At 43.5% G+C, this 24393-nt stretch overlaps 1 protein-coding gene across 1 annotated transcript; it reads right to left on the bottom strand.

The window, feature by feature from the left end:
• Window positions 1-12147: 12147 nt before the first annotated feature.
• NDUFS6 (NADH:ubiquinone oxidoreductase subunit S6) lies at window positions 12148-24351 on the bottom strand. The gene is made up of 4 exons (XM_064150052.1): window positions 24094-24351; window positions 23265-23318; window positions 14258-14380; window positions 12148-12294 (listed from the first exon to the last, which is right to left on the bottom strand). Exons 1-4 carry the CDS (start codon window positions 24334-24336, stop codon window positions 12229-12231), a joined length of 486 nt encoding a protein of 161 aa, XP_064006122.1. The 5' UTR covers window positions 24337-24351; the 3' UTR covers window positions 12148-12228.
• Window positions 24352-24393: the final 42 nt, after the last annotated feature.

The raw sequence follows: 24393 nt of genomic DNA, 5'->3' as shown, positions 1-24393 counted from the left end.
CTTTTTCTACAGGAACATTTATCTTGTTTGCCCTTCTCTAAGATTTTTCCACTCTGGAATACCTACTTTGTTGGTTTTTTAATACTTTTTTTTTTAATAAGAGGAAAATGTAAACTGTTAGTGAAAAAGTGGTTTAGGCAACAGCATAACTGTTTTCTGTTTGACACAATTTTTTTCCTAATTCTCAATGCAGACTTGATTTTGTGACTGCTGCTGAGCTTTGAGGTTTTACCAAAAAGAATGCAAATAGTATAAGCCTAGAATCTCACCTCTGTCTGTTTCAACTCAGATAATAGTTGATAACACAGAGATTGAGAATTCATACATGAAACTAAGATCACATGCAGAGCTTTACATGTACATACACCATATTTCAGTTGCTTGGAGGTGTGGGACTTTGCCCAGTCAAGTCTAAAAGGCCCCTTTGGTAATTCTTCAGAATAACTTTCTCTTTGCTATTTCAAATAAGCTGGTAAGGAAGATTTGCCATTTCACTTTTCAGCACCTCTTGCAGGTCTTCCATAAATAAGTTGAACAGCTTTATCACACACAAACAGACCACAAGAATTTCTGCCTATCCTGCCAGGCCTGTATATTAGTGCCATTCTTTCTTTTGACTCTACACTCCTCTAGCTTTGTTTATGTGAAAGGTCATTGAGGAGCATAAGCCAAGCAAAACAAACCCAAGCTTGTGCTCTGGCTTGACATCAGTTTTTGTAACTGGAGACAACTGTGCACTACATTGCAACATACACATGGAAATAATGTCAATAATCCTTCTGCCAAAGGATGCAAGGAATAAGAATAGCCAGCTCAAACACCTCACAGGTCCTTCCCAAAAACCACATATCCTGCTCAAGGGTAAACAGATCAAACTTGAACTCCCATCCAGAAATCTGGGACACTCAGCACCAAGTACAAGTGTTTTAAAACTCCAGAAATACACCTGTGCAGGAGGAAAAACAAAACAAATTCAAGAAAGTTTATAGGCCAATTAATAAATTAACAATATTGAGCAAAATCTTCTCTCACATATAGACAGGCAATAGCCTTGTCCTTGACCTCATGGTTATGAGCGAGTAGCACACAATAAAGTCAAACGTCAGTCCCTGTATGCCCCCTCTGTATCACTCAGTTTGATTTCCAGGGTTTGCACAAACCAAACTGGAACAGGTCCAGTTCTCACTATACATGTGCTGGCCCTGAGAGTGCTTTGCAGAAGGCCACAGCTGATGGGATTTACAGCCCACGAACACGGCAACTGCTACAATCCTTCTGCCAACTTCAGCCCTATTAAAATGCTTCATTTCAAATCTGTGCGTATCATCTCTCCTTAGAGGGAGAAATCTGAGCTGTTGGGCACAACAGTGGAATCCTTGCCATATGGAATACATTTGTGGAAGAAAAACTTTTTCCCTCTGACAAATTTTCATTTTGGGGCACTTCAGGATAAAAGTAGGTTAGGCAGATCCCATTCTTCAACCACACTGTTGCACTTACAACATGCCTTCATTACACAAAAGGGACAATGGCATTCTATTCTCTTAAATTTTAAAACTGAAAGTGACTTTGCATTAACCACAATGTCTAGCATTAGCACCTTCTTGATATGCTTTCCATATGCTGACAAATGTGATGGTTTGGGTGTTCCCTGCCCCCCACATTTTGGAAATCACCCAGACTAGACTCAGCTGGCTCTGGAAATTGAATGAAGCTTATACTTACAGCTAGCACAATGTACAAGCAGATATTTACAGTATATACAGTTATATACAGAAATATACAAGGTAAAAGGTAATACAGAAACACAACTCCCCTCCCAGAAACCTGAGTCCTCAGGAAGGACTTCCAACTGCCCTTTCACCTTCTCCCCCCTCCCCTTCTCAACCTTACCCCAGTCCCAAGGAAGAATGGAGGTTTGGCCACACGGTTAGGAAGCAAAGTGGATTAATCAGAGAAATGGCAGAGAGGCTAGAGAGAAACACAGCTCAGCCAGTTCCCCCAGAAGAAGCGACTCCCTTACCTATGTTTGGATTCTTGTTTTTATATATCTCAGCGAGCCTATGAGTGAGGTAGACATTTGTTGTGGAGGGCCTCTAGGCCCGAAAGCAGGCTTATTTATGCCTGCTCTGCCTGGACATGTCTCTCTGCCTGCACCAGGGGTAAATGAGCACAAAGGGACACAACAGACCAGGGCCATAAAGTCAGCTGCCCAGGACACCTGATTGTGTAAGTCCCCACATGCCCAGCTCGTGCCTGCCTGGTGCAGGGCCCACCTGATTCCCATAGAATCATAGAATCATAGAATCATAGAATCAACCAGGTTGGAAGAGACCTCCAAGATCATCGAGTCCAACCTATCACCCAGGCCTGTGGCTTTTGCCTAGTATGGTAAGGTTTGGCTGACTGCCAACCTGCATGGTCATTCGAGTGGCCAATGAGACCATTAACTCTCGGCCCACGTTTAATCCATAGGGATGCACAGGCTCACGTGCAGCCTCCCCCACATTACTTGCGGCTCCGACACATTGCCCTGCCTGCCTGCCTGCGTACTGCCTTGCAGCTTTATGCCTGCCTTTAGTGAGCATTAGACGCATGCTCAGACTGCAAGGAATCCTGCCTCTGCACCTGGAGATCCTGTCTGCATACCCATGGAGAGAGCAGCCAACAGGATCCAGCAGCAGTAGGGTCAGAGACTGCCATTTCCCCTGAAACTGGAGGATTCCAGCCTCAAAGTCCACAGGCAGAGACCCTGAAGAATTGGACACTAGGCACAGGCTGACGCAGCCCCAGAGGGTGATTAGTAATTGATAAGAATTGTGAGTAGATGCCTCTGTAATTCCTATTACCTCTGCCATAAAGCAGAGAGCAGCTTTCAGCTCAGCTTTGCTGGGCAAATAGTATAAGATCCCCAGCGGCATTAAGCCGCAGGGAAAACTCTCTCTGCATATAGTTTGAATGTTTGCTAGTTATTAATAAGTTTCTGTAGATATATATCCTAGAATGTCTTCATAACAGTGTAAAAGAATCCTTTTAATATTAAAGTTCAGTGGTTGGGGGTGGCGAGAGTTGAAATATTGGAAGTTAATAAATATATATATTGTTATAAATATTCTCTCGCATGAATTAATTTCTCCCCTCCACCTAATTGGCGTACGGGCAGAATTCCCCTCCGCAATATCACCATTTTTTTCCTTCCACAGCCTATAATCTAGTTCTTCTCACCAAAACATTCTAGCTAGCTTCAAACTTGCACAACAAAGAAGTTACTTCATACAGTCTCATGACCCATGAGCCAGCAGTGTGCCCAGGTGGCCAAGAGAGCCAGTGGCATCCTGGCCTGCATCAGGAATGGTGTGGACAGCAGGAGCAGGGAGGTCATTCTGCCCCTGTACTCTGCACTGGTTAGACCACACCCTGAGTATTGTGTTCAATTCTGGACGTTGAGATGCTTGAGCGTGTCCAGAGAAGGGCAACGAGGCTGGTAAGAGGCCTTGAGCACAAGCCCTAGGAGGAGAGGCTGAGGAAGCTGGGAGAAGAGGAGGCTCAGAGGTGACCTTATTGCTGTCTACAACTACCTGAGGGGTGGTTGTGCCCAGGGGTAGGTTGCTCTCTTCTCTCAGGTGGACAGCGCCAGAACAAGAGGACACAGCCTCAGGCTGCGCCAGGGGAGATTTAGGCTTGAGGTGAGGAGAGAGTTCTTCACTGAGAGGGTCATTGGACACTGGAATGGGCTGCCCGGGGAGGTGGTGGAGTCGCCGTCCCTGGGGCACTTCAAGGCAAGGTTGGACGTGGCACTTGGTGCCATGGTTTAGCCTTGAGCTCTGTGGTAAAGGGTTGGACTTGATGATCTGTGAGGTCTCTTCCAACCCTGATGATACTGTGATACTGTGAAAATACAACCCAACCAAACAATGTCTCGCAGTTGTTTACCAAAAGTCACTAGAAGTCCCTCCTTAGTGTTTCAAGTCAAGAGTGCAGGACAATTTAATAGATCACTTTACACATGAAATCTGCAGTACACATTACTGTCACATCAGAATTCACCACATTACTTTCTTTCCTACAGATAATGAACAGATACTTAGGGATAACAATCCTGCTTTGTGTCACCATTTGAAGGTTTTTTGCTGCGGTTGCTGTTATCTCAATATGTTTATGAATCCATTTTTTAGTACATAAAACTTTTCAGATGTCCTTTCAGCAGCTGATGCCCAAGAACTGTTTTTACATATCATAAAGGGGAGAAGCTTCTGAAGAGCAATTCAGTCCAATGATTACATCCCTAAGTCTAATTAGGTACTGAACCACAGATCTGCTACCATTTGCAGACAACTTAGAGAAGATTCACCTTGTGCTCTCTTCTCCTTTTCTTAATCACCAATTCCTTCCTAGAAACAAAGATCCACCTTACTTGAAATTCTTAAAATTGACTCTACAACAAATCAAAGCTTAGTAAAAGATTGTAGAGTCAGAAAAAAAACCCTCTTTAATTAATTTTTGTGTTTATGTTCCTAACTGTGTCTTTTGAAGAATTAAAAAGCCCAACCCAACCAATCAGAACATTCTGTCCCGATATATTACACCAGGCTTCTAAGTTAATTTTCCCCTTTCTCCAATAGAGAAAACAAATTTTGATCTTAAAAAGTTATTAATGTCAATGAAAGTCAATGGCTGAAATAGTTAGACAAAGTTAGAACACATGGAAGTGACTTGTTATTAAGAAATACTGTATGTGAAGATTAGTAGAGTTTATGCATTTTTTTTATCAGGATGAAATACTATGAAGTCTCAAATTTCCTCTTAGATATTTCTTCTGTATTTGTAATTAGTTCAAAATAATGAGACTCATTTTAATCATTAATGATTGTAGTGAATGGAGTCTAGACTTCTTCATCCATACAACATTGAGAGAATATAACCAAGTGATTGCCTACCTAGACCACTTTAATTTCTGTGTTACACCACATTCAAAAGGAGGGGTTTGAGTTAGGCAGTCTTGTCCTGAAGTAGGAGATAGGCATGAGAGGCTGTTTCTAAGAGACAGATTTACTACAAGATAAATGATAAAAAGACTTGTCAAAGACCTAGTCCTTATAAAGGGATTGTAAGGGCAGCAACAGAAACATGGAAGAGAACAAGAATGTAGAGGAAAAAAGTTTAGGCAGTCTTGTCCTGAAGTAGGAGATAGGCATGAGAGGCTGTTTCTAAGAGACAGATTTACTACAAGATAAATGATAAAAAGACTTGTCAAAGACCTAGTCCTTATAAAGGGATTGTAAGGGCAGCAACAGAAACATGGAAGAGAACAAGAATGTAGAGGAAAAAAGTTTAAAGACTAAATACATCCAAAGCCAAACATTAAAAATGTGGGGAAACACCTACAAAGCTGCAGTTAGTTTTATAGACTCTGCAATGTTTGAATATGTTTTAATTTCATTCCTAGATTCACACTGCTTAGGGCCAAGACATTTTTGCTTGGATTCCAGCACTCATTGACATGGCATCTCCAATAATAGAAAGTGCTGTTGATACCATTTGTCACAGCAAACACTTGCCAGTATGTCAAATGTGTGCACAGCAGGCTGATGGGGAGGACTTCCTAAAGCAGTGTGTTGTATCAGATGTATGGATAAGTGCAGGTAAGCGTATTCTCAGCATGCGCATCCCACTGAGGGAAACTAACAGCCTAATACTAAGGTCTTTAAGGCAGTGCTCCTAGTGTCCCCATACATTGTTTCCACATTGCACAGACTAAATTCCTGATTCTTCTGTTCCACTTCCAAAACCTGTTCTTTCACTTGGCAATCTTTGCTTTGTCAGCTCGACTTTTGACATCTGAATACTAAGGATTTTGGATGGTGATGGATGGCAATGCAAACCCCAAGTAATTAATAACAGCTGAAAAACTTCCAAGTGGGGAAAAAAACCCCAATCCCCAAAAGTTCCTGAAGGTGTCAGTTAAATTCATCAGATTTCAACACATCTGAACTCTGCAAGCTGCTTTACACATAGAAAACTTGATAATCATGTTCCACTTACAAACCTTCACTGGAATAATTAGTCAGTAGAACATGGTTTAGGACCCGAAAAGCCTAGAGTAAAAGCTGTCACTAGCTGCACATTCAAGGTCTTCAAAGCATATTTTGTTACATGTCCTGCAAGCACTAGAAAAATGCTTCACAAAATTAAAAGACGCTTGCTCTGGTTTGAGGCTAATTGGCATATTTTAACGAGAGGAATTAGATCACTGGCTGTGAAAAGAAAACAATACTGATGTATATTTCACTCAGGTTTTGCTTAGGCTTACAAAAGCAAAAACACAAAGTCAGTCTGTGACTGCCTGCTTACCATATTAACTCTTCTGCCTGAACCCACATATTCCCAACTATTAATGCTCTTCTAACATCCCTTGCTGACTTTTCCCAGCTCACCTCATGCATAAGAGGGATTCTGAGATAAAGGGGGTGGAAAGAAGGTGGACAGGTGGTTGGGCGTTCCTCTTGGGCAGTCTGCTGCTGGGAGGGGTTTTGTATCCCTGTATTACTCTCAAATTGCTTAAATTACTGCATATCATTGCAAATACATCTGTGTATATATTTCACTTGTAAATTGTGCAAAGCTATAAATACAGCTTTGTTCCTTAACTTCCAGCCAGCTGAGTTTAGTCTGAGTGAATTCCTAACTGAGGGAGGGGGCAGGTAACTCCCAAACCCACACAATGTCCATCCAAATCAGAGTGACATTTACAGCAATGATATACATGTTTTTAGTTCTACTTTTCTTGCTCTGCTATATTGCCTCCAATTATGAAAATTGAAAATGTTATTCTTCCCTAGTTACACAAGTCTCAATGTACTTCTGGAGAGGGAGATGCAGAGTTATTTGTGCTATCAACTTTATGACAAGGTGAATGCAGTGTCATTTCCCCCTAATCAATCTGTTCCATTAGCAAGACTGAATTGCAAGATGTGCTCTGCAAGAATCCCTGACTTCAAATTTACATCAAAACTCTGAGAGCACCACAGGGAGATTGAACTGTCTCTCCAACCAGAGCAGACCAACAGCAAGGAACAAACAGCATGGATATTATAGAATCAAAGACATCTACAGCTATTAAGGTATCTTGCATTTTAACTGATACTTTCAACAGTACTACTAAAAAATGCAAGTATTACTGGCAGGGCATAAGATACTATTTGCTGATCTGAAGATGAGCAACTTCCAGAGCACAAACAGAAGGCATACAATGGAAAGTATTTGCATATTATGCTGTGGTCTTAGTGCTTTGTGCTCATTGTGAACAGGCAGGTCTCACCTTGTAAATTCATTTTAGTTACTTTTTAACTAAAAGACCGAGAGCTACCAAGTATCTCTGCTATGAGGACAGGCTAAAAGAGCTGGGGCTCTTCAGCCTGGAGAAGAAAAGGCTTCGATGAGACCCTATAGTGGCCTTCCAGTATCTGAAGGGGGCCATAGCAAGGCTGGGGAGGGAATATTTACAAGGTCTGGTCATGACAGGATGGGGGGTAACGAGTTTAAACTGGAAGAGTGGAGATTCCTAGATGTTAGGAAAGGGCTCTTTACAGTGAGGGTGGTGAGACACTGGCACAAGATGCCCAGGGAGGCTGTGGATGCTCCCTCCCTGAAGATGTTCAAGGCCAGGCTGGATGAGGCCTTGAGCAACCTGTTCTAGTGGGAGGTGTCCCTCTATAGCAGGAGGTTGGAACTGGATGATCTTTGAGGTCCCTTCCAAACGAAACCATTCCATGATTCTATGAATATAGGGAAAAAAAGATGGATAGTCCTTATTTATTTTGGAAGTTTAAATATATAGTGATTTTCACCAAGAAAAGCTCAATATAAATGGCAGAAAAAAAGAGCCTTTAAGTTTTTTAGTAGGTAAAGGCTAGATACAGTTGTTAAGACAAGTTATACAACAATACAGAATACTTCATCTTTCCAGAGTGACAGAGTATAAATTAATGCTTGTACTCCAGTAACTGGAGACTGTAGTTCCAGCCTGGGATGAAGAACAAAACAGTGGCTTACAGAATTTAAGTCTGGAAGTTTTATTCCATATTGCTATGTAGTGCTGATACTGATGTGGTTTAGTCTGCCTTTACAGATGCATTTGTACATGTACCTGCTTCTGACCACCACAGTAAGTTTCTGCTTTCCCTTAACCGCTTTTTCCTGCATATCAAGACAGGCCATTTCACAGGTTTGTGGATGGTGTGGCTTAAAGTGCAAGGCTAGATACAGACAGCCATTCACAACCAGAAATATGAACTTAGCACACAGGAAATAAGGACTAAAGTCTTGAGTTTGCCCATGAAGATCACCAGAACAAATCAGAGACCTCTGCTTTACAGGTGGCAATGGCTTTACATATCACAAGTACTTTAGGGAGAATATCCAAGAACAGCATTCCATACTCAAAACCAGAGGGATGGGATTTGTCTGCATCCTCAGCAGATGACGTGCCAATTTAAACATCATTAATTTATTATGAGCAGCAGTGATCCAAGCAGATATATTATTCATTAAGAAAATCAAAGGCCCAAGAAAAAGGACCACATACAACCACTTGTTTCAGGTCTCTGCAGAGATGATTACACCGTGAGAGCACTGTGCCAGCAAACACTCTACAAAACTGGCAGAGAGACAGGTTTGCAAGGAACCATATGCTTACAGCCATGGCACACTCAAGTAATTGTTTTACACTTAGCGCATGAGATGGACCCTGAATGTAAGTTACTGCAGTTTATGGAAGGATCCTTAGCCATATGTTGGCATAAGCAAGTTAGGTCGCTGTATGCCCTCATAATTTGGTTCAACTTGATACTGCCCCATCAACTTAACTAAACATGAGGTTTAGAATCTCAATCCATTAAACTTTGGCCAAGCAGCGATTACCACCTGGGACCATGTTCCATCACCAGTGCACAAAAGACTAAAACACTCTGAGCACAGACCAAAGCTCAGACTCTCCTTCTCCAGACACATGTACTGTTTGAGAGTGATGCTTTTATGACAGAATGCTATGTAACTGGAATTAAGCAAAGAACGTAGATAATGTCCTGAAACCAACTCCACACAGCCCAGGTGGTGTTACACACAGCTGAATGCTCTTATTTTCAGATATCTGTATTAAAGGAGCAGATGCTGCTACCTGTAATGGAGCAGTCCCTACTTTGATTCTGACAAGACCCGGTTCCTAAGGAGGTTTCAGGGATGTGAAGTCCAAGCCCACACTCGGATTGTTTCAACTGGAGGACAAATGATTACGTCTTCACATTTTGTGTGTGCCAGCTCACACTGATTACCATTCTAAGGCACTGAATATTTTAAATAAGTAGCAAGTGCAGCTACTTATATCAGAGATGACAATCCTGCTTCCAGGAGTGTTATAATGCTGAGTATTATATCATCTTTGTGCTTCTATTTGTGAATCCAGCTATAGATTCTAGGCCACGAAAAACTCAAGTGTGCCAAACATCTTATTAATCCCTAAGTAAACATTTACATCCAGTTCAGCATTGAAAAGAATACAAACGTATCAAGTACAAACCTATGCTGCAGCCAAACACAGTACCAGACCTGCACGAAGTGTGCCAAACAAGGCAGGACATTTGTTCCATGAAAACCAAACTAAGCACAGAACAGATATTGTAATCATAGAATCATAGAATCAACCAGGTTGGAAGAGACCTCCAAGATCATCCAGTCCAACCTAGCACCCAGCCCTAGCCAGTCAACTAGACCATGGCACTAAGTGCCTCATCCAGTCTTTTCTTGAAGACCCCCAGGGATGGTGCCTCCACCACCTCCCTGGGCAGCCCATTCCAATGTCAATCACTCTCTCTGTGAATAACTTCCTCCTAACATCCAGCCTATACTACCCTGGCACAACTTGAGACTGTGTCCCCTTGTTCTATTGCTGGTGGAGAAGAGGCCAGCCCCCACCTGGCTACAATGTGCTTTCAGGTAGTTGTAGACAGCAATAAGGTCACCCCTGAGCCTCCTCTTCTCCAGGCTAAACAACCCCAGCTCCCTCAGTCTCTCCTCATAGGGTTTGTGCTCCAGGCCCCTCACCAGCTTTGTTGCCCTTCTCTGGACATGTTCCAACACCTCAACATCCTTCTTGAATTGAGGGGCCCAGAACTGGACACAGCACTCAAGGTGTGGCCTGACCAGTGCTGAGTACAGGGGAAGAATAACCTCCCTTGTCCTACTGGCCACACTGTTCCTGATGCAGGCCAGGATGCCATTGGCTCTCTTGGCCACCTGAGCACACTGCTGGCTCATCTTCAGCCTACTATCTATCAGTACCCCCCAGGTCCCTTTCCTCCTGGATGCTCTCCAGCTACTCAGTCCCCAGCCTATAGTGCTGCTTGGGGTTGTTGTGGCGAAAGTGCAGAACTCTGCACTTGGCCTTGTTAAATCTCATCCCGTTGGCCTCTGCCCACCCATCCAGCCTGTCCAGGTCCCTCTGCAGGGCTCTCCTACCTTCCAACAGATCAACACCTGCTCCTAGCTTGGTGTCATCTGCAAACTTACTGATGCTGGACTCAATCCCCTCGTCCAGGTCATCAATAAAGATATTCAACAGGACTGGGCCCAGCACTGATCCCTGGGGAACACTACTAGTGACTGGCTGCCAACTGGATGTGGCACCATTCACCACCACTCTCTGGGCTCTGCCATCCAGCCAGTTCTTGACCCATCACAGAGTGAATCTGTCCAAACCATGAGCTGCCAGCTTGGCTAGGAGCTTCTTGTGGCAGACAGTGTCAAAGGCTTTGCTGAAGTCCAGATAGACTACATCCACAGCCTTCCCCACATTCACAAGGCAGGTAACCTGATCATAAAAGGAGATCAGGTTGGTGAGGCAGGACCTGCCCTTCCTAAACCCATGCTGGCTGGGCCTGATCCCTTGGCTATCCTGTAGGTGCTTGTGATGGCACCCAAGATTACCTGTTCCATGACCTTGCCTGGCACTGAGGTCAGGCTCACAGGTCTGTAGTTTTCTGGCTCCTCCTTACGACCCTTCTTGTGAATGGGTATCACATTGGCCAGCTTCCAGTCTTCAGGGACCTCTCCAGTGAGCCAAGACTGCTGATAAATGATGGAGAGTGGCTTGGCCAGCTCAGCTGCCAGCTCTCTCAGCACCCTAGGGTGGATCCCATCCGGTCCCATGGACTTGTGAGGATCCAAGTGTCTCAGCAGGTCCCTTACTGCTTCCTCATGGATTAGAGGGCGTCTGTACTGGTCCCTGACTCCATCTACCACTTCAGGAGTCCAGCTGTCCTGGAGACAACCTGTCCCACTATTGAAGATTGAGGCAAAGGTGGTGTTAAGCACCTCTGCATTTTCCTCATCCTTTGTCACTATATTCCCCTCTCTATCTAATAAGGACTGGAGGTTGTCCTTGGGCCTTCTCTTGCCATTCATATATTTAAAGAAACATTTTTTATTTTCCTTCACAGCCGTGGCCAGCCTGAGCTCCAAGTGGGGTTTTGCCTCTCTAATTTTTCATCTACAAGAACTAGCAACTTCCTTGAACTTTTCCTGGGACACCTCCCCTCTTTTCCAAAGGTGATACACTCTCTTTTTAATCTTTAATTCCTTCAGCAGCTCCCTGCCCATCCAGTCTGGCTGCCTCCCTCGTCAGCTCATCTTCCGGCTCAGTGGCACTGCCTTCTCCTGTGCCTTCAGGAGTTCTTTCTTGAAGTAGATCCAACCTTCCTGGACCCCTTTGTTTTCAAGGGCTTTTTCTCAAGAAACTTTCTGAATTAGTTCCTTAAATAGGCTGAAGTCTGCCCTTCGGAAGTCCAGTGAGGAGGTTCTGTTAATGCCCCTCCTGGTTTCTCCATGTATTGAAAACTCAATAATTTCATGGACACTGGACCCCAGGCAGCCTCCAACCACCACATCCCCTACCAGCCCCTCTCTATTTGTGAGCAGCAGGTCAAGCAGGGCTGCCCCCCTGGTAGGCTCACATAACAGCTGGGATAGCAAGTTGTCTTCCACACATTGCAGAAACCTTCTAGACTGCCATTCAGCTCTCAAATACTTGACAACTGTGTTTTAAAAAGGTACGGATTTGACTTTTCAGAGTCAAGACAAACACCAACACTAATCTTGCCCTTCTAAACGCATTGTTTATTTATAGTTAAATGTTAACATCTGAACAGAAATCTGCAAGCACACAGGGACAATCTCTTAGTGATGTTTCTGTTTAAACTGAAGTCCACAGTAGCCACATGTTCCAGTCTTTGTTTCTTTGTCCTGCAAAAATAAAAATACATTAGCTGCTAGTTTCACTTTATAAAACCCTTAGAAATGGCACATTTTCTCTTATTTATATGTGCCATCTTAAAACAGATTAATATAGATGAAGTACAGAGTTCAATCTTATTTGAAACATGAATAAGAATGATGGTATGCAGTTCATGCTTGATGTCTGTATCTTACACAGCTTCCCTTCTGCCAGTTTTTAACTACTAATCTCAACAATGTAATTTTAAAGTCAAGCCAATAGTATCTCTTGAGCACTAATAGATCCTCTTACCAAAAGGGACATGTTAAGTCAGTTCCATCATATGAAATGATCTTTCCAGAACACTAGAAGAGATCATTATTTTAATGCAGAATAGGATTTGGCATTTCCAAGTTACATCTTGTCAGGAATTTAGGCCAGTAACATAAGATGACAGAATCAGTTGCAGGAAGGAAGAAGGTTCAGCAGGATATTGAGAGAAATTCTGAAAAAATCTGAAAGTTCTAAAGAAAAGTAACAGTTACATCTATGTAAAATTCTATTCTTCTCTTCAAAAGATACATATATTTCAAAATCTAGAAGGGCTACTGACTGTGAGCTGTTGTATGCCTTCTTAACATGACAAAAGACAAGACAGTTAATTAAGGACTAAAGGATCATCTGTTGTTCAGGAACAGAACTATTTGCAGTAATACAATGAAGTAAACTCATGGCTCCTCTTCCTTTTACACAGTATTAGAAATAAAAAGTCCAGCCTCAAAACTCTGGACTTCAATTGTGAGGACTAGGGGAAACAAGCTGGTTTAATACCACTCTCCCTTTGCAGACATTAGTTTTCAAGAGCTAAACTGCAGATGTCTTGCAATTTGATTTTTAACACAAAAAATCTCAGCATTCACAAAAAACTACAGCATTCCTCAATGAGTGTGATGCAAGCCACACTAACCAACCTATCAGCAGTGTGCCACAGAAGTCAACTAAAGAACACAAGCTTCTCAAGTTTCATGAATTAGAAACTCCAAGCATTTGACTCTGAAGAATGCAAAATAAATAAAGTGCTTACTTTGTTCAAAATAGAAATGCTGGCAATCACAGCTAGGAGTCTCAACACTGACCCTAAAGGACACCAGCTCTCTCTATATATAGTTTTCAAATTATTAAGTAAACATCAAAGTTTAACTGAGCAATCAGAGATGTCAAGACATCTACAGTCAGGGTATGCCAGAGAACAGTACCTAAGCAACAGGTCATTGATTCTACCAAGGTCATATGAGAGCAGTCTCAATATTCTTACTCTCTAGAATAAGAATGCACTGGAAACTATCACTACTGTGAGGGTAAATACAAAGATAGTAAGATATTTATTCTTATTTGAGTCTTTGACCATGATGGAAATTTTCAGATCTTCAGAACCACCAGGATTCCCAAAGACTGAGTTTTGTTTGATTTTTTTCCTTGAATGTGCAGGACTGAAAACAAACTGCATTTCTTAATGCTGTAAATGCATCAATCTGCACAGTGGCATTTAAGTAATTAGGCTGAGTTTCTCAAATCATGGCAAGCACATTATTTCTTGTTCACAAAGCACTACTTGCTCATATTGCTTCACAGACTTTTTTCCCCCCACTTCTTTACTTTTTGGGGTTTTTGGGTTGGTTGGGCTTTTGTTTGTTTTTAATTATTGTTCCATCAAACAAATCAAAAGCAAAAGCAAGAAATGCCTGGTAACTCCAAATGCAAATACTCTAGCTCCTCTGAGTAGAAATCTTAATGTTACATTGAGATTTTAACATCTTGGGTGGATAATCATAGGACCCTAGGGGTTAGATGGGACCTCCAGAGATCACTGAGTCCAACCCACCCTGCAAAGCAAGAAATCCTTTTACTTTGTTAAACACACCAAAAAGTAAATGATTTTACAAACAATAGCTAACAGGCAAAATATGCTATATGCAGACCAGAAGATATTACCAAGTTTATGTATACTTTAGGATGTCCCAAAGCTCCACCACCACCATCACATGATATCACTCTGCTTTCAACTTCACTCACAGGCTGCTCTGCTATCAAATCAATTGCAAAGTTCTTGTTCACCTGAAAGAGAAAAAGGAAGCTTTCAGATTCCTCTCTCACTCAGGCAGAAAGCAATTGCTATTTACTACCTCCCCACACACAGTTTCACTGCAGCCATCTGGAGAAGTTACTGTGTAGGTTTTCTTTCACCTTCTCCACTGACTCTTCGGCTATTCTATAACCAAAGAGTTACAGATGATAGAATCATAGAATGTCAGGGGCTGGAGGGGACCTCAAAAGATCACCTGGTCCAGCCCCCCTGCCAGTGCAAGATCACCTAGAGCAGATCACACAGGAATGCATCCAGAGGGTTCCTGAATATCTCCAGAGAGGGAGACTCCACAACCTCCCAGGGCAACCTGTTCCACTGCTCTGTCACCCGCACAGTGAAAAATGATGAGTGAAGCATGTCAAACTCTGTAAAAGTAAACTCCTTCTCCTGATACACCAGCCACATCGGTGCTCAGATTTGCAACGTGACCCGAGTAGATTCAGCAGAAAGCGGAGCAGGAACAAACAGCCAAGAACAAAAGTTACTTAATGGCCTCTGTACTATGCTTCAGTGACTACATGACAAAATTGCAAAGGACTCACTGCTGATAAACTCTAAAATAATAGTGGGACAAGTAATGTTGGGAGTGAGATACATAAAACAACTGCTGGTAATTGAAAGCCACTCACTGTGCACCTCATCCTATCACTGCACAAAAAGCTGAGGAAAACATAAATGTGAAGTATAACAGCAGTCAGAAAGGCAAACTTATCAGCATCAGAAAAAAGAAAAATCTCTAAATGTCACTACACCACTCTCTAAATGCAAGTTATACACACTTCCCAAATCTGCACATCACCAACAAGTAGAGATATTTTTTCCTAGAGCACATCTACTTGGCCTGGCAAATGCAGGCACCTCCAGACAGTTCTGGGACACAGCACCTTACATCCCATCAGGACCACCTTACATCCCATCAGGACCTACAGCACCCATCCAGCAAACTTGCCTCCCTCATCCATGTCAGCCTCTTCCAACCAGCGCTGAGCAGACAACCAACCGTGCTCCTCAGGTAAACATGCTCCAAGAGGAGCACTTTACAAAAGTGATGGTACACACCCACAGGCATCACTATTATAGGAAAAAGTGTGAAGATAGCTAAGTGTCTGTTAAGCAACTCTCTAGAATACAGTGGTACTTTTATATAGCTCTAGTATACAAGAACTTAGTTTTTTTCACCAAGTCTCCAAGTCTCCCTAAAATTTGCATGTTTTGTGCAGCAGTGGAGAAGTCAGTTCATGTCAACAACCATAAAGTTGGTGACAATCATAAAGTGAACAAAAAACCCTGACTTCCAGTATTGAAGCCAACTGGCAACATCAAGAACCCCACAAGTCTACAAGTTATATTTGCCAACCTGCAGGAATTTTTACTGCTACATCCAGTAAAGTTCAGAACTGCTCATCCTTCATTTCATGACTGTCCCAGGTTAGGGTGGATACCTCTCCCAGTATAATAAACTTACTACAAGATGGATTTTTGGGAAGTCAGGGAAAAATTAAATTGTATTTCTTGTAGCTTAAATAACACTACAAGGAGAACAAACTACTACAGAAATATAAGAATCTTAACGAAGATGGGGAAGCGGTCAAGTGGTGGTGAAGCAGCAAAAGCAGCAGCAGTCAAAACAGCAGCAGGGGAAGATAGCAGCAGACACAGCAGAAGCAGCAAGGGGAAGGTACAAGCTGTACTTCCAGACATAAAGCTCTTGATGCTCCAGTGAAATTAGATTAACTTATCCATTATTGCCATTATATGGCCCACCCCTAGAATGTTCACCTCTCCATTCAGAGCTTCCACTTCTAAGTTTCTCTGTTTATTTTTTTTATATATATAACTGAGCTAGAATTCTAGCTCAAATGGCCACAATCCACCCCTTTAATACAATTTCCATTGGAGCATCAAGTCATTCCATCTAATTAGGGACAACGTCAGTGTCATAGACGGTAGTCTTCTGGGCTTCAGGCATTTCTCCAATTCCTGGCCATTCATCTCCTCATTTCCATGTGTCTCAGGCACTGGCTAGCTCCGAGGATTCCGGAAACAGATATTTTTCTTCAGCAAATGGGATGGAGTAGGACTCTTAGCACTCACAGGGTTCATGTTCATGTATGGATTTTATGGGCACCACAATTATCTGCAAAAGTACTCATAACAAATTATATCTACATACTCTTTGCTAATGTCAAGTTCCTTTGTGGAATACATTGTATTTCACCATTCTTTTGCATAACCCAGTGTATATGACCAGGTCCTTTGGCAGAAACCACCCTTTGGACAGGAGTAGCCTCCTCTGAAGGGGAGAATATCCAAACAGACTTCTCCAACAAATTATTTTCACGAATGACAGGAACTTTTCGTAACACATCTGAATGAGCTGGACCTGCTTGGTTGGCAGAACCTCTACTGTTCACTACCCAGGTACCTTGGGCTAGATGTTTCTCCCAATTCTTTAAAAGTAATAGGGTGAGGAATGTTAAAGTTGTTTTCAGCAAACCATTGGAACGTTCAATTTTGCCTGAGGCAGCTGCATAATACGGGATGTGATATATGCACTCAATGCCATGCTCTTTGGACCAAGTTTTTATGAGGTTATTCTTAAAATTACTGCCATTATCTGATTCAATTAGCTCTGGAGTGCCATGTTGCCTCATGAGTTGTCTTTCCAAACCAAAAATGGTGTTATGTGCAGTAGCATGGGGAACTGGATAGGTTTCCAGTCATCCGGTGCTTGCTTCTACCAAGGTCACTACATACTGCATTCGAGTCTGAGAATGAGGTAGTGATGTAATCAATCTGCCATGCTTTACCATATTTGTACTTTGCACATTGCTCACCATACCACAAGGGCTTCAGACGTTTGTCTTGTTTAATAGCAGCACAAATATCACAGTCACGTATAACTTGTGTTATAGAGCCCATGGATATGTTGATTGCTCTATCCTGTGCCCATTGGTAGGCAGCACCTCTGCCTTGATGTCCTGAGGAATCATGGGCCCACCGGGCTAAGAACAGTTCACCTCGGTGTTCCCAATCCAAATCCAAGTTACAGTTCGCGTCTGTTTGAAACATCTTGGCAGCCAAATCTGCCTGATGGTTGTGTTGATCTTCCTCAGTAGCTTTACTCTTTGGCATGTGAGCACCTATGTGTCATGCTTCTACAGGAACTTTCTCTAGATGGGTAGCAATGTCCTGCCGTAAGTCAGCAGCCCAAAATTTCCTTTCCATTGCCAATTATTTCTTTTCCAGTCCTTTAGCCAACCCCATAAGGCATTGGCCACCATCCACAAAGGATGGGCCAATTCTCACACTGAGCCACATCAAGAGCAAGTTGGATAGCTCACCTCTGCAAACTAGCTCAATTTGCCTTCTCCAGCTTTTGCTTCAGACACTGCTCATACAGGGCTCCAAACTGCAGCTGTCCCTTTTCTCATTTCCAACAAGGTGACAGGAACCATCTGTAAATAAATCACAGTTCCTTTCTTCATTAGACAAATCACCTTAAGAAGGAGCTGCCTCAGCCCAAGTTACTCGCTCCTCTGGAAGATTTATAGTTCGTGCCTTCCAGCCAGTTGGTGATCATCTCCACTATGCCAGGTCGTTCAAAACTCCCCATGTGTGCTCGCTGCGTTATGAGAGCCATCCACTTAGGGTACTTTCAGTTGTGTGATGCGGTGATGACCCTTTTTCTTTAAACATCCAGTTCAAAACTGGTAATCTGGGAGGCAAAAGAAGCTGAGAGTCTGTTCCAGTTACTTCAGAAGCAGCTTTTACTCCTTCATAAGCAGCAAGGATCTCTTTCTCTGTTGGTGTATAGTTTGCTTTTGACCCTCTATATCCTCTACTCCAGAAACCAAGTGGTCGGCCACATGTTTCTCCTGGGGCTCTTTGCCATAGGCACCAGGTTGGACCATTATCACTTGCAGCTGTGTACAGAATGTTCTTAATGTCTGGACCAGTTTGAACAGGTCTCAAACCCATTGCATGAACTACTTCTTGCTTTATCTGATCAAAGACTGCTTGTTGTTCAGGTCCCCACTTAAAGTTGTTTCTCTTTTGAGTCACATCATACAAAGGTTTTACAATTTGACTGTATCCAGGGATGTGCAGCCTCCAAAATCCAACTGTTCCTAAGAAAGATAATGCATTCTTCTAATTTGTGGGATTTGCCATGGTGGATATCACATCCATCGGAATGTGATGGTGACCACCTTGCCAATGAATTCCCAGAAACTGGATCTCCCTAAGCAGGTCCTTTCACCTTTGTCTTGCTTTATGGTGAAACCTGCCTTCAGCATAGTGTCAATTATTTTGTTGCCTTTCTCAAAAACTTGTTGTGCTGTGTTCCCCCAGACAATGATGTCATCAATGAACTGCAGATGCTCTGGAGCTCCACTTTTCTCCAACGCATCATGGATTACTGCATGATGGATTGTTGAGCTGTGCTTCCACCCCTGGGGCAAATAGTTAAATGTATACTGAATCCCCCTTCAGGTGAAAGCAAATGGAGACTTGCATTCCTCCACTATTGGAATAGAGAAGAAAGCATGAGCAACATCTATGGTTGCATACCTTTTGGACTCCAGCTCATACCAGAGTTCTAACATATCTGGCACAGCAAAAGTCATGCATGGAGTTACTTCACTTAGGCCACAGAAGTCAACTGTCAATCGCCATTCTCCATTTGCCCTCATACAAGACTGGAATTTCTAATGTCATCTTGGTGCTCCAGATGACAAATTAGATCATGTACGGGCACCAAAGAGTCACAGTTTGAGTGGCAATTGATAACTTCACATCCTCTATATTATGCTGTTCCTGCAGAGTTGGACGGAGAAGAAAGGAATACGGGGTACTCCAGGACATTCCAACAACTGCAGACTCATCTGAGAGCTCAGACCTAACAGGCAACTTCAATTTGTCTCAAATAACTTTTACAGCTGCTATTCCAAAGGCCCATTTATAACTCTTGGGATCTTTGAAGCATCCTTCTCTCAGAAAGTCAATTCTCAAAATGCAAGGTGCTTTTGCACCTGGCATGTCTTCACCAATCACTCCCAGTTAAACTTATTTCTGCCTCCAACCTCATCAATTCTTGAGATCCTCCTATAATCCCAGAAATACTAATAGACTCCATTACTTATTATTTGAAGGCATCAATGTACATTGAGCACCTGTGTCCACTAGAGCCTCATATTTCTGAATCTTCAAGGTACCAGGCCACCTAACATATATATTCCAGTATATCCTGTTATCTTTCTGGTCCCTGGCCTCCTGGTAAGAGGTATTATCTGAATCATTGCCAGAACTGTTTGAGTCCTGCTAAAGCAGGAGCAGCAGAATTAGCGGGTTCAGTGGCATTAGTGGGCTCACCCTCCAAGGACCCCACCACATCCTCCAGTACCGCTTCTGATCCCCTTTTTGCAGGCAAAAGAACCTAAGCTTCAGCAGTCCCTCTCATGATGGATGCTCTTGTGTCAGGGACTCTCTTACTGATCAAGTGGTCGAGACGCATTTTCTGCAAACAGGCTCCTCAACTTTATCCATCCAAGGGACTTTGCCATAGTCCACATCATTTGCAGCCAAATCCAGTGCTGTAGCCACAGCCCTTTGTAACTGCACCCATGCAGGAATTCCACCACTTCTACCCTTACTTTCCTCGATTTTACTTGATAACAACAGGAATCAGATAGTTTCCTGACTCAGTGGGAATGGGGTCAGTGGGGTACAGGCCATGTCCAACTACTTTTTGCTCTTTCAGAGGTCCCGAGGCAGGACATTTTGCTGCTCTGCAAACAATCAGTCTGCCTGGTGTCATGGCCTTCCCTCCCCTGCTTCAGTTCCAAATCGTGTCTTTAACCCTTATATCACTGCTACTGCCTCCAGAGAAGGTAAAGACTTCACTCGTAGCCTGTTTATTCCTGCATTTCTCTCTTCTCTGAACTACAATCAGACCTACAACAGCAGCCAGAAACATCAAATTCAAACATATTAGGCAAGTCACTGGATAATTCAGCTCTCCACTCTCTGACACCAGCATAACATATGGCATACCCTCAGTTACATTCGTAAACCCTAAAACATCCATAACAAAATTTCCAACCTTTGTTATCACACTTTTTACCCAGTTCCAAACCATTCTAGCAAAAAAGGAGCACACGTGATATTGCACTATGGTAATAAAGCACTGCTGAAACAATAAGGCCAAAATTGAAGCAATAATGGCCCAGAATATACCAAACAAATTAATTCTTCCTTGACTTCCTTATCCTGATTATCAATCAAAAAAAACAAACCAAGATCATGCCCCACATTTGGAAAAGTGTCAAAAATTAATGTCCCAGGTTAGAGTGGATCCCATCCCCAGTAGGATAAACTCACTATAACACAGATTTTTTGAATCAGGGGAAAAAGAAATTCTATTTCTTACAGCTTAAATAACACTATAAGGAGAATAAACCTCTACAGAAATTTAATAACCTTAAGAAAGATGGGGAAGGGGTCAAGCGGCAGCGAAGCAGCAAAAGCAGCAGCAGCCAAAACAGCGGTGGGGAAAGATAGTAGTGAACACAGCAAAAGCAGCAAGGGGAAGGTACAAGCTGTACTTCCAGACATAAAGCTCTTGATGCTCCAATGAAATTAGATTAACTTATCCATTATTGCCATTATATGGCCCACCCCTAGAATGTTCACCTCTCCACTCAGAGATTCCTCTTCTAAGTTTCTCTATTCTGAATTTTTTTTAATGTCTAAGCTAGAAATCTAGCTCAAACAGCCACAATGCTTAAGAAGGGAGGTAGCACAACACACCTTCACTTCAACATGAGAACTTCATTCTTCTCAACCACAAAAGTGTTTGTGGAGAAAACCTCTCATCCACTGTACAGTTATGTTGTCTGTGGTTCAGCCTAATAAACAAGAGAGTCTAGGATTCACAGAGAAAACACACTACAAAAATAAACATAAAACAAGACTGAGAAAAAAAATGTGGCTTCAGTTACACTGTATCCCTTCTGTTAAAACACAGTGGCAGTTAGCAGGATGGGGCTGTTTTCCTCAACATATCCAAATGCTGTTTGCCCAATCCATAATTCAGTAAGAATTTTTTTTCCTGAACATAACGTTCATTTTACAATCCCACTGCATTCTACCTACTTGCCTTTGCCAGTACATGGTCCGAGAGGCCAAGAGATAAAACCTGTATCCCCTAAATTCCTCTCCTACCGTGACTTCGGGGGAGAGGGAAAGCAGCCTGGTTCCCCCCCCCCCCCCACCTCACCTGCCCTGTGGGCGTGAAGGAGGGTGAGCAAAGGGGTCCTGCCCGCACGAGGAGTGCCCCATGCAGTGCCCGCGCTGGGATTGGCTGTGCGCTTTCGCGCCTAAGGTGTGGTAACTCTGCCCTTTGTCTAGCAAGGGTATAAATATTGGGGTCTTCCCGCCTTTGGGGGTTCCCGCCTTGGAGTTCGTCCCGCTTGGAGTTGGTTACTGCCTGAACCTTTGCTCCCCCACCACTCTCGCCTAGCCTGGATGCAGAGAGATCTTCAAAGACTGCTTCACCTATTGACACCTTTTGTAAGAGCTGAATACTCTTAACGACTCTTCTTCGACAGCTTCTGAAAAGGAACAGAGGGACCGACCTCACAAGCAAGTCAGCCTGATCATAAGTTATTTTGGCTCAACTTTATTAGTAAGAAAACGTTATTAATTAATAGCTAAAGCCTTTTCCAACTTCTGACTTCCAAAATAGTCAGATTATCGATGGTATCCCTGTAGACAATTCTCAAGCAACTGAATCTGTTAATTAAACTAAATCAATCTTTGTATATATAGTTTTGGGGGCGGGTTTTTGGGAAAATAAAACAACTCTATTTTTGTATAAAATTCCTGACTCGGCCACATATTAATTCCTGCCTCCACAACAGAGGGACACAAAGATGATCAAAAGCACCTCCTCTATTGGGACAGACTGCAAGAGGGAGGGCTGTTCAGCCTGGAGAAAAGAAGGCTTTGGGGACACCTTATAGCAGACTTTCAGTACATGAAGGGGGCCTACAAGAAAGCCAAGAAGAGACTTTTTCCAAGGGCTTTGTAGTGATAGGACTAGAGTGAACAGCTTTAAGCTTGAGAAGGGTAGATATTAGGAAGAAGTTATTTATAGTGAGGGAGTGAGACACTGGAACATGTCACACAGGGAGGTTGTTTATGCATCCTCCCTGGATATGTTCAAGGCCAGTCTGGATGAGGTCTTGAGGTCTTTGTTTTTTACTGTAAGCTGTCCCTGCCCAAGGGAGAGAGGTTGGAACTAGACAATCTTTAAGGCCCCTTCCAACTCAAACCATTCTACAGATCTATGGCCTTTCCCACAAGAGCAGGATCACCTACAGCAGGTCACATAGGACGGCATCCTGGTGTGCTTTGGATGATGCCAGAGTTGGAGACTCTGCTACTTGCCTGAGCAGCACATTCCAGTGCTCCACCACGCTCAAAATAACAAGTTCCTCCTCATGTTTAGATAGAGCTTCCTAGGCCAAATTTCCTGCCCATTAGCTGTTATTGGGCACCACTGAAAAAAGACTGTCCCCATCCTCTTGACACCCACCCTTTAGGTATTTATAAGCATTGATAAGATCCTTCCTCAGTCATCTCTTTTGTAGGCTAAAAAAAATCCCAAGTCCACAGTTTCTTCATAAGAAAGATGTTCTAGTCCACTAATCATCTTCACAGCACTTTGCCATCAAGCAGTTCCCCATTCTTGAAACACTGAACACAAAACTGAACACAGCACATCCATGTCAGGTATAAAAAGCCCCACAAACCACCCCCTCTCCCACAGGTAAACACAGAATGACTTACCTCCTTTTGTCGTCCAACAAATCTAACTCTTCTATAATCCTTTTCGTCATATACCTAAAGTACAAAAGAAACTTTGTCACATTTTTTAAAAAAATACCATAAATAAAGAACACAAAGGTTTGCAGCACTATCAAGATGCAATAGTTTAGTTTCCCTGCAGTACTGCCATCATCTGATAAGTATATACTGCACAAAAAAGAAGTTTCTCAAACAGGAAAATACATTTCAGGCTGGAAAGTAGCAAAGAAAAGGGAGATGTGTGTTAGAGCCAGCAAGCAGAAGCCTTAGCTCTGACCATAAAGGCAAATGCAAGTTTTATTACTTATAATGCTGCTCCTTGATCCCAGGCTGTTCTTTCAAAAGGAACTAAAGTAAGAAATTCGTGTTTTCTATTTTCTTCTGTTTCAGCCACCTAACCACAGCGAGGATTTTTCTACAGCCACTCCACCGGCCATGCTTCCTTTAGATCTACACAAGCCAATACACCAACCTCCCTAGCTCTCGCATTCAGTTCTCACGTTAACGAACACTTGAAGTGGAGTTGCAAAGCACTAACACAAAGTACCTCTACCTGTCAGCGCTTCAGCTGCGTCAAACGGAGGCCATGAAGCTCACCGGTTCCTAATGACCCTGCTCCTCATTAACGAGTGTGCGTTTCGGAACCGCTGGCACCTCTTGCCGGTGTTAGTCTCCGCGGCGAGCACGGAGCGGCGCAGCACAGCAGCGTCTCGCACTTGCCTGCGGGCGCCGGCACCGCAGACGCGGCCCGGAATCGCGCGCCCGCCCGCCCCGGGCCGCCCTCCGTCCCGTCGCAGCACCGTGCGCTCACCTGCCCCGTGTGTGTCACCAGCTCGCCGGTGTTGGAGGCTCGCACACCGTAGGCTCGAAAGGCAAAGGCGACGGGGCGAGAGCACAGCGAGCGACTCCGCGGCAGCAGACGGCAGAAGGTCGCACCGGGCGCCGCCATCTTGGGGCAAACACGTGACCAACGCTCCGGAGAGCGCGAGCGCTGCCCTTGCCCCGCCCTTCGCCGAGCTCGCGCCCTTCCGCTGGGGCCGTGGCGCGTGCGCATGCGCGGGGCGGCCGCGCGGTGACCGGGCGGCTCGTGCCGGCAGGAGGGGAGCGGCGG

This window comes from Pogoniulus pusillus, chromosome 10 (assembly GCF_015220805.1).
Source record: "Pogoniulus pusillus isolate bPogPus1 chromosome 10, bPogPus1.pri, whole genome shotgun sequence".
In the NCBI taxonomy this organism is placed as follows: domain Eukaryota; kingdom Metazoa; phylum Chordata; class Aves; order Piciformes; family Lybiidae; genus Pogoniulus; species Pogoniulus pusillus.
The sequence above is the reverse complement of the archived record's forward strand: the minus strand, read 5'-3'. Positions and strand labels throughout refer to the sequence as shown.

Excerpts from the sequence above, each read along its gene's own strand:
- NDUFS6 (XM_064150052.1), bottom strand. The coding sequence starts at position 24,336 with ATGCGCACGCGCCACGGCCCCAGCGGAAGGGCGCGAGCTCGGCGAAGG. Across the intron at positions 23,319-24,093 it reads TGGTGACACACACGGGGCAG|GTATATGACGAAAAGGATTA; the intron begins GTGAGCGCACGG and ends TTTGTACTTTAG. Across the intron at positions 12,295-14,257 it reads CTAAAGTATACATAAACTTG|GACAAAGAAACAAAGACTGG; the intron begins GTAATATCTTCT and ends TTATTTTTGCAG.